At 32.4% G+C, this 11031-nt stretch overlaps 2 protein-coding genes across 3 annotated transcripts; both read right to left on the bottom strand.

Annotated features, from left to right (window-relative positions):
* Positions 1–1088: 1088 nt before the first annotated feature.
* Positions 1089–2903, bottom strand: LOC131594232 (uncharacterized). 2 transcript variants are annotated; one of them, XR_009281318.1, is made up of 2 exons: positions 2622–2903; positions 1089–2033 (listed from the first exon to the last, which is right to left on the bottom strand). XR_009281318.1 is itself a non-coding variant. In XM_058866314.1 (2 exons), the coding sequence occupies exons 1-2, from the start codon at positions 2818–2820 to the stop codon at positions 1665–1667; spliced, it is 558 nt and encodes a 185-aa protein (XP_058722297.1). In that variant the 5' UTR covers positions 2821–2903; the 3' UTR covers positions 1089–1664. The 2 variants fall into 2 exon arrangements, 1 of the variants encoding a protein (XP_058722297.1); XM_058866314.1 differs by having other exon boundaries at positions 1089–2023.
* A 3636-nt stretch (positions 2904–6539) lies between these two features.
* On the bottom strand, positions 6540–7638 carry LOC131594231 (gibberellin-regulated protein 1-like). The gene is made up of 3 exons (XM_058866312.1): positions 7498–7638; positions 7114–7153; positions 6540–7013 (listed from the first exon to the last, which is right to left on the bottom strand). Exons 1-3 carry the CDS (start codon positions 7576–7578, stop codon positions 6832–6834), a joined length of 303 nt encoding a protein of 100 aa, XP_058722295.1. The 5' UTR covers positions 7579–7638; the 3' UTR covers positions 6540–6831.
* Positions 7639–11031: the final 3393 nt, after the last annotated feature.

Genomic DNA, 11031 nt, shown 5'->3' with positions numbered 1-11031 from the left:
ATTTGATATTTTTTCTATTGATAAGTCATTTTTAAATATTTATTTTTAAGATTTGAATCCTTCTCCCTTTATATTTCTCTCAATCTCCCTCAATCTTAAATCTTAACTATTTAATTTATTAATGATGAAATATTAAAAGTGCGTTTGCTAAAACGAAATATATTGAAACAAAATATTTCAAATATCAAATAATTTAGAGATAAAGATGTTTTTTTTTCTTTTTAAAGTATTTTGTTTCAATGTGTTTTTCTTAGTATGTGCACTTTTGTTATTTTACTATTGGATAAATTAAATAGTTAAAATGTAAGATTGAGAAAGAGTGATACAAATATAGATGGAGAGGATAAAAGTAGTACTAAACGCAAATATTTCATTCTAATTTATCTTATGAACATATATTAAGCAAATACTAAACTTATAATTTGAACAAAAATTTGATGAAAACTAAAATTAAGCATGCAATACAAAATTATTGATTTTTTCATAGGTTAGTCAATATCCATCCACCCACATCTCATAAAATTAAAATAAGCATATAATTGCAAATTAAATTGGTCAAATTGGATCCATTACATAAGACATGTTTAAAATAGATAAATGTGTCCATAAGTTTAAAAAAACATTCATTCATTAGAAAATATTCAAATTATTAACATTCTTTGAATGTCTTCAAGTAAACATAAATAACTTGATATGATTTTTTAAAAAAATGATACTACAATTAATTTTTCTTAACTTACAAATCTTTTTAAAAAAACAATATGTTAATAGAGAAATGTAAATAAAAATGGTCTCAATACGCAAAGCTAAAAATCCAAAAAATGAAAATGTTACACCCAACAATATTTACAAATACATAAGATTGGTCTATTCTTATATATCTTCATATTATTATATCTCTTTTACTTAGACAATTTATAACAGCTGTTTGGTAAATGTGCCAAAAATATTTAAATGCATAAATATTTTGGTTTGCTCGAATTTTGTATGACAAACCTACTCTTTTCCCCACACAATAAAAATAGATAAGAACTAATTGTTCATTGAGAATGACTAAACAATAAATATACATTAAAAATGAATGAATATCTAGAATACATAAACTTTTATAACGTGGGTAAACTGATTGATTGTTAATGGTACATTGAGAACGAATGAACAACTATGGTACATTGAGAACAGTTGAGAAATTCCTACCTAAAGAGTTGTTCGAAGCATCGAATATGATGTTTTTTTTAAACAGCCAAAAATAATATAAAACTAACAAGAGGTGCAAAATGTCTGATACAGGAATTCTGCAATAAATGCAGTAAGTTACAAAGCAGTACAACTATACTACACACCAAAACCACCACAATAGACTCACACAACCTCAATTAACAATGTGCAGTGCCCTGAGCAAAAACAATCCAACAGAAACTTAATAGAACGGTTCACAGAAATCGACCACACCATTGCAACTCAACCAGAAAACACTGCTCAATATAGAACCGACACTTCGCCTCTAACCGACCTCCCAACACCAAAGATGATATTCTGCTCCCAAACCACCACCAAGACTAAATCTATTGAGGTTCAATGAGAGAAAACTCTCGACAATGTATGAACAACAGCAATCCTCCAGGTATTAAAAGGGGATAGCCACTGCTCCGGGCTGAGCTGGGCTAAGGACAAACTCGACGGGAGATTAAGCTGCCACTAGCTAGACCAAGGCAGGCCTTAGGATTTAAACACCATAATACAAAGTCTTCCTTGATCCAATTCGATTTTATCTTGAGCCATTTCCAAGAATGAATCTTCGCTTCTTCAATCACCTTTATGATGTCAATGTCTTCATTGCGAAAGATTTTATGATTCCTCGCCTTCCATATATACCAAATACACGCGCACCACAACACGAGCAGCTTTAAAGACGTTGATTTTTCCCCTCCCAACAGATATTCAAACTGACTCATGTGCTGCCAACCATCGTTATGCAGAGTTGAAGAAACACCCAGCCACTTGCATATACTGCTCCAAATACCTGCAAAAAACTTACATTCGAAAAAAAGATGTGATGATGTCTCCTCCCTCCCGCATCCTCCTACACAACTGTTTTGGCCCTGCGAGACTACATCCCTTATGGCTATATTATCAATTGTTGGGATTCTGTTCTAAAGTAACCGCCAAATCAAGCAAGATACTTTAGATGGAATTGCTTTGTTCCAGAATTTTGTCCATGGACAGATTAATTCGCCAGAGTCGAACGACGTTAGATTCTTGTAAATATTCTTTACAGAATATTCACTTGAGTCTTCCAGCCTTCCAAGATCTAAGCTACCCAAGTCTTTCCACCAACTTGAGCTATCTCTTGCCCCCGAGTTCATGGTCCCCACATTCGCCCCGTATCTATTAACTAAAGCCAAAAACAGATTCCTCTTTTTTCTACTCTAATTTTCCAAATAAAGCCGAATTAAAAATCCCTAACCGTCTAATTCCCAACCCTCCCTCAACGATTGGCCTACAAACCTTAGCTCAATTAACCCAATTTATCTTCCTATATACCTCATTCCCCCCCCCCCCCCCCCCCCCCCCCCCCCATAAAAATTGTTTAAACATAGATTCTAGTTTAAGGATAATACCTGCCGGAGCCTTGAAGAAGGAGAGGAAGTAAACCGAGATCGCGTATAGGACTGATTTCAGGATTACTATTCGACCGCCAATGGAAAGATGTTTGTTCTTCCAACTAGACAACCTAAACTTCATTGTATTTATCACATGGGACCAAGTCTCCATCCGCTTTGAGTTAGCTCCAACTACTGGGCAAACATTGATAAACATTAATTCTACTTCAGTAACATTGATTTATACTCCGTATGTTTTTATAATTGTCCAAACACTTGATCAATGCTAAAGCTATTAAATTGGATTCTCTTAGGATATGATTTGAATATTAGATTAATTTTAAAGTCCATTTATTAGTAAAAACATGTTTTAGTCAACAATTTACACGACCACTGAACAAAGTTAGAATAGTTTGTTTTGAAACTAATTACTTTTATGTGATTATGTAATGGTAAAATATTAAATTTTGCATTTTATTTCAATATATATTTTTTGATGCTTAGATATAGAAAAAAGTTTTTCAAACTCTGATTTTAATCTAGAGAATTTTTAAAGTTTTCAATATTATGTTTTTCTAAACGACACAATTCAACCCCCCTCTTGTGTATGAAGTCTAAAGTCCAACATGTATACCCTTGAGAATAAGGTTGTAAGTGGTTCAGCAAATGTGACATCCATAAAACCTTTGTCGAAGACTGAGTTATGGCACAAGAGACTTGGCCATGTCAGTAAAAGAGGTCTGGTCGAATTTTTGAAATAAAAATCTATTATGTGGTGACAAGGTCGAAGAGCTGGAACAAGAAAAGATTTTTGTTGAGGTGAAGCATAGTGATGTTGAATTGTATAACCCAAATGAAGACAAAGAAGAAGCACAAGTTGTTGATGAAGAAATTGAGGAAACTTTTGATGACTACCTACTAGCAAAAGACAGGTCGAGAAGAGTCATTATGCCACCCCATAGATTTGGTTATGCATATCACATAGCCTTTGCCTTAATCTCTGGAAGTGAAGTCTTTGATGAAGAACCTAGAGACTACAAGGAAGTTGTGAGGAGTCAAAATAAGACTGAATGGTTGAAAGCCATGAATGATGAGATGAAATCTCTTCATGATAATAAAACTTGGAAGTTGATCGAGAAACCTGTAAGGGTCGGGTTAGACAGTTGTAAGTGGATTTTCAAGGTTAAGGAAGGAATTGAAGGAGTGATGTCAAAGAGATTCAAAGCAAGAATTGTTGATAGGGGGTTCCCTCAGAGAGAAATAGTCGATATCAATGATGTGTTCTCACCTGTTGTGAAGCATATATCCATTAGAATATTGTTAGCTATGATTACAAAGTTCGACCTAGAACTTGAACAAATGGATGTGAAGACCGTTTTCTTGTATGGTGATCTAGATGAAACAATCCTGATAATACAACCTGAAAGGTATGAAGAAAAAGGCAAGGAGGATTATGTGTGCAAGCTAAATAGGTTATTATACGGCCTGAAACAATCTCCCCGTCAATGGAAAAGGAGATTCGACAAGCTCATGACACACATAGGTTTCATTAGGAACCAGTTCGACCATTGTGTTTACTTCACATTTTGACCTGGGAATTCATTTGTTATTTTGTTTCTTTATATGGATGATATCCTCATAGCAAGCAACAATGTCGAAGATGTAATGAAGGTGAGGGTTGAACTCAATAAGGAGCTCGACATGAAGGATCTGGGAGATGCATCCAAGATTTTTGGGATTGACATCCGGAGAGATAGAAAGCAGTCGAGATTATGCTTATCTCAATAGACATACCTGAAGAAGAAACTCGGTAAATTTAGTATGTCGAACTCAAAGTCTGTTGTAACACTAACAAATCCTCAATTCAAGCTGAGTACGACTCAAAGTCCTAGTACTGAATTTGAAAGAGCATAGCATTTCATATGCTAGTATAATAGTTTCTTTGATGTATGCCATGGTTTATACGAGACCAGACATATCATATGCAGTGAGCCTTATTAGGAGGTATAGTGTGACTCCTAGAAAGGCGCACTGATAAGCATTGAAATGGATTCTAAGGTACATAAATGAGTCTCTTAGCATAGTCCTAATTTATGGTGGAGCTTGTGGTGATGATAGAAAAGTATAAATTGATAGATTTGTCGATTCTAATTATGCAGGTTGTATGATTTCTAGAAAATCTATTTTTGGATATGTTTTTATTATGTTCGGCATAACACTCAGTTCGAAAGTGACACTTTAGAAGGTTGTTGCTTTATCAACCACTGAAGCAAAATATATTTTCCCCTCATCGAACCTGTGAAAGAAGCATTGTGGCTTGATGGTTTTGCGAATGAGCAAAAACTTCAAGGTCGAGTAATCACTGTTAAATGTGACAGCCTAAGTGCGATATACCTGTCGAAGAATTTAGCCTATCATGAGAGAATCAAGCACATCGATGTGAGACTGCATTTCATAAGAGAAATAATCGAGCGTGGAGAAGTCCAAGTTTTGAAGGTTTCGACTGAAGATAATGTTGTTGATATGATCACCAAGACATTTCCTAGCCGCAAGTTTTTCAACTGTATGCAGTTGATAAAGCTGCATGAAGAAAACTATTTTGTTTCCTTGATATTGTGTGGAGATTTGTTGAACCGAACTCCAGTCTCGAAAAAGGTAGCTTCTTGGTCCGACAGAGATTACATGTTGTCGAAGTCTGTTCACACGCCGATGTCGAAGTCATGTATGTTGTAAGCGAAGTATGCTCAAGCATGCAATAGTCAAAATGCCAGGTTTGTTAGCATATTGAATTGGATCTGTTTATTTAGCTCAATTATTTAAGTTAGCTTGTAGCTTAAGTTAACTTAGTAGTTTATAAATAGATTAGTTCTCTCATGTTGTTGTCATTCACTTGTAATCTTTGAACTTTTATTGAGTAAGTGAATAGTAAAATAGTTATAATTAATTATGATTTCCTTCTCCTCTTTTAAGAAAGCCTAATAGAGTTTTTTGTGTTTGCTTAAAAAACTTAAGCTTTTTTATAGTTTTGGTTTGTTTTTTTTTTTTTACACTCCGTCGCAACAATTTCTTTTCAATTCAAATAATATTTTATAGGGTTAAATACGTTTATAGTCCCTATAAATATGCGACCCTGCATTTTTAGTCCCTATAAAATTTTTCTTCAATGAATGGTCCTTATAAAATTATTATGCACCTAGTTTCAGTCCCTACTGTCAAATCAATGTGTATTTTAGAATGATTATTTTGCAGACATGTTCATAATGTTTTAAAAAGTTCCTGGAAAAAAAAGAAATTCAAAATCTAATTTCTAAGTTGAGATTTTCATTACTTTTATCATTATTTTTTGAAATTTGAAAAATTCATATTTAATTCTTCTCGTTTTAAAAAATTCTAAAAGTTGGTAAATAAATATTTTACAGTATTCTAAACATATATAAAAAAAAAATTAAAAATTTAAAAATTAAAGGGTAATTAAACAGTTTTTAAAATTTTAGAAAATAACAGGAACTCAAATTGCATGCATAAAAATTTTAGAAGGATCATTCTTTGAAGAAAACTTTTATAGGGACTAAAAATGCAGGGTCGCATATTTATAGGGACTAAAAACATATTTAACCCTATTTTATATTAGTTATTGTTAGTACTTAATATTTTATACATTAATATTTTATATTAGTTATTGTTAGTACTTAATATTTTATGCATTTGTCATTGAATTTCATTAGTAGTGATTCATTGTCCTATATATCCTTGAAAAAAAATCCTTAAAACTTAATTAATCTATTTGTTTTAGTATTTTACAACCATATCATCTATGAACTCCACCAAACTTCACTCAAATCTTAGATAACTCTCTAATCTATTTACTGATAAAAACTATTTTGCTGACCACATGTTTCAATCGCCACAAATATTTAAAAGCAAAATAATAACAAATTATTTTAAATTACAATATTCAACAAGAAATTCTCATTTAATGATTAGGTAGTAGTACAAAAGAAGTGAATACAATAGACAGAAATTGAAAACGATAACGAACAAGATTATTTAACACTCGATAATTCAACAGGTATTGAAAACAACTACAGATTTTATTTTCCATGTGGTTTAGACCGTATTTGACTCAGCAATACTTATATTTTTTATTATTAATGCATGGTAATTATTTTGGATATATTATGATAAAAGATTGTGAGTCCAAATTCCAATTAAGGTAGTTTTTGTTTTTCTATGGGCACTTGCGTTTGCCACCACGAGTAGTCAAGCTGGCATAACAGGGACACTTTTCTTGGTTTCCAGCAGTGCCAGGTGGCACGCAGTTACATCTTCTACAACATGTTCCACATGCTCTTTGACACAATCTTGGTCGAGATGATAAACGGCACCTTGCTACACATGATCCATTGCAATCTGAAATATGTAATCACGTTTTCAAATTGATCAAAATTATAATCACACACATATATATCAAGTACTCTTATATGCATGAATTTATATGATGTAGTTGTACCTATTTGCTGAAGAAGAGAACCTTGTGTTTGTGTATGTTCCTGCCATTCATTAAAAGCATGCATTAGTTAGTTAAGTTTATAGATTGTATTATTGGTAATATTTTCTATAAAAATATAAAATATACATAGCTCCAGTGGTGGAGTCAAGAATTTTAGACAGCCTAAGCAAAAATTTTATACTATTGATTATTCATCTTTTTTAATTTTTACACTCTATATTTACTAATTTTGTCACTGATTTGCCTAAAAATCAGCTATTAAATTGGGAAGAGTACAAAGAAATGAGGGATTGAGTTCGGGCACGTGCCCGGGCTGGCTGGGCCGCCCCTGCATAGCTCGATTATAAAACAGAAAAAAAATACTGATTAAAATTATATAAGTACAGATTGATGTGCAGCATCAACAAAATGGAGAAAGAGAAGTGATGCAAGAAGGGAAGCAGCTAGAAGCTTAGAGAAAGCCATGATTGAGAGAATGGGAATTAAGTGTGAGAAATGAGAGATATGATGAAGTAGTATTTATAGGTGATGAGAGCAGCTAGCTTTAAGAGAAGAATATATATATCAACAAAACTTGCTAGCTGGAATATTGCTTTTCTTGGATTAAAGTCAATTATGTATATAGTTTGGAGGCAAGCATGGATGATTAAGTGCAATTTGCATGGTGGGTGAATATGGCTGGCTTTGAAGAATATTAGTGGATAGTTGATCTTTCTATTTTTGTCATGATATGATTGCCTCACTCTCACAAAACCCCACAATTCTTGTCAAATTAAATTTTGTGTCTATTGTGCGTGTGAGTAATGCTTATCTAAAAGTATATGTATATTGAAAACTAGTCAAAGGAAGGGTTACCTAGTTTAGTTTCATTCGCATATTGCTTTGTATTACCTAGGGGTGTTCATTGGTTCGGGTAAATCCGAACCAAACCGGAATCCAAACCAAACCATAGTGTTTGGGTTGGACATTTTTTGAGTTCGGGCAAGAACCGAACCAAACCAATGAAATTCAATGACAATTGGTTCGGGCATCGGATTTTCAATTCTCTACCCGCAAACCCAACCCAAACCAACCATAATTATTTATCAGGAAAATTACTGTCAATCTTCAACTTCAAGAAGAAAAAGTGAAGTGTTGTATGTGGACAAGTTATGCGATTTTAATTTGTAATTAGAAGTTAGTGTAATGTCATAACGGTGCATAGAGTTATAAAACACGTTCATTATTATACTAACTCAAGTGACTAGTTATAAATTCAAAAGCCTTTTCATGTTAGATGTTTTTCTTATTAGATATTTTTGAATCTATTAGTGAAAATTTGCTAATCTAATATTTACAATTGAATACTATTGGTACTATATTTTGAATATTATTATGAAAAATTAATGTTTGTAAATAAGTTATTTTTAAAAATATTTTTGAATTTTTTTATCTACCCGATCAATCCAACCCAAACCAACCTGTTGTTTCTCAGTTCGGTTCGGTTTGGGTTTTATCGCAAAAATTTGCAAATCCAATCCAAACCAATCCATTCAATTTTAATCGGTTTGGATATCGGATTCTCTCAAAACCGAACCAAACTGGCCCGCGAACACCCCTAGTATTACCGATGTCGGTCGCTTTAAATTTAAGGTGTGCTGGATGGTTGATGCCATGGACACATCAATTTCTTTTTCAAATTATTCAAAAGTTAAATTTAAGGAGACAACTTCTCTACTCATCATAAAAAATTGAGTAGTGCACCTTCAACCAATCATAAAATTCCATTTAATTTTAACATATTTAATTAATTATAAAATAGTACAATTGTTTGTTGTTTCCAAGATATTTTACATTGAATATATAACTTTACCCAACTTTTTAAGTTGGATAGATAAGAATTCACCTAAATTTATACTCTCTCCGTCCCATAATAAGTGACCGATTTGAAATAAAACGATGTCCTAAAATGAATGATCCATTTCAATTTCCAGTACATTTTTTTCAATTACACCCTTTAATTAATAAAAATTTCACTATTTTCAATATATGATAAGGGTATTATAGTAAAAACGACATTCTCTCTCTTGCTTTTATATTTTTTTTTAATCTGTGTGAAATGATAGACTGAATCACTTATTGTGGAACAGAGAGTATATATTTTAAATAGTGGTGGACAAAAATTCGAGACCCGTTTTGTGAGATCCATTTTTTTTTAAAGAACACAAGCAATTGGATTTCGGGTGAGAGAGTAGACAATCGAGTTCAAATGAGTTTTTTTGATGAGGTTCGGATGCTAAGAATTGGTTTAATGAAATCCAAGTCCAACCAAAATTGTGTGTCATTGGACCAATAATAGTAAAATATAATACTTTTCTCTTTTGACTCAAACCTCTTCTAGGACTTGAGACTCAAAAACTAATTTGACATCCTATTTAATTTAATTTAATTGCTTGTAATACCATTCTAATCAGTCTTCATGTATCTTTCATAATTATTAAGGGTGGGTGTTCTTTGGTGTGGGTCGATATGTGAACACCCAATTTAAACTGAATTAATCTACAAATTATTCCAATTCGTCATTTATATATAAACTCAATTCAATTCATATAATTTTGATTCAATTATCGAATTAGAATTTTTCAATTTATAGATCCGTTGACACAAATACTATGATTTATTGTAGTTAAATATATAATACATAAAGTATAACTATTAAAAAATATCTTAAATCTTATTTAAACAAATATTTCGGTTTTTAAAAATAAAGTTTCAAATTTTCACTTTAAAAATGATTTGACATGTAAGCTTCCAATTATTAAATATAGAGTTAGCTATAGAGTTAGCTAGTTTGCTTTATGAATTGACGTAGGAGTTCAAATTTTATTCATGCAGACAGAAAACTACAAGAGCTTAATTAACTTTTTGATACCCAAAAAATTATAAGAAAAAAAAGTGTCGTGAAGTTTGGGTTTGGTAGATGGTGATATATATGGAATTAGATGCATGAAAGATGTGGAGAAGGAATGAACCCTTAATAAAGCCAAACTTGACAGCTGTTTGTGACGGCACCTCAGCTGTATTATGCTAATCAAATGAGGCATACGCTATCTAAACACACCCTTTTTTTTCTACATAGTATGTATGCAACTATAGTTACATAAATAAAGTTACGTTTGAGAGTTTGGAGGAAAAAAAAAAGTTTTTGAAAATAAATTTTTAAAATAAAATAAAATAATATTTGACGTTTTTTGAAAAAAATGATTTTATATAGAATGATAAAAGAGTGTATATCATTACTATATTTATGATTTTTTGAATACTATAACAACATAAAAGATATTTTGAAAATTTATGTAAGTCCTCCAAAACTCTCAAAAGTCCTCCTTAAATATAAATTTTGATTTTCTTATATTAGGGTTTTTAGTGTTATGATAAAAGTAAACCCCCTAAAACCCTTCAAATCAAAATCATTCAATTCTTTGCACTTAATCCTTTTATTTTTTTCAAAACTCTCCCTTAGCAAAAATCTTTTTCTGTTCAGATTTACCACAAAACGAGATCTGGAAAGCGTCCTAAGGAATGGACCTTGGAGTTTTGACAGGAACCTCTTGGTTCTTAACCGGGTGTCGGGGGAGGAACAACCCTCAGATCTGCATATGCACTTTGGGGTGTTCTGGGTCCGGATCTATGATCTCCCTCTCATGTTACGGTCTGAGGCGATGGCAAAGAAACTTGGAGGGATTCTTGGGGAATATGAAGATATGGACCAGAAAGAAGCTCACAAAAATGGAAGGTTCCTGCGAATAAAAGTGAAGATTGACCTAAAGCAGCCGCTTAAACGTGGCACAATGGTGCGGTTCAAGGAGAAGAACCTGAGGGTCCATTTTAAATATGAAAGGCTACCAACATTCTGCTTCATCTGTGGGCAGACTTGGG

Source organism: Vicia villosa, linkage group LG4, assembly GCF_029867415.1.
Source record: "Vicia villosa cultivar HV-30 ecotype Madison, WI linkage group LG4, Vvil1.0, whole genome shotgun sequence".
Classification (NCBI taxonomy): Eukaryota; Viridiplantae; Streptophyta; class Magnoliopsida; order Fabales; family Fabaceae; genus Vicia; species Vicia villosa.
The sequence above is the reverse complement of the archived record's forward strand: the minus strand, read 5'-3'. Positions and strand labels throughout refer to the sequence as shown.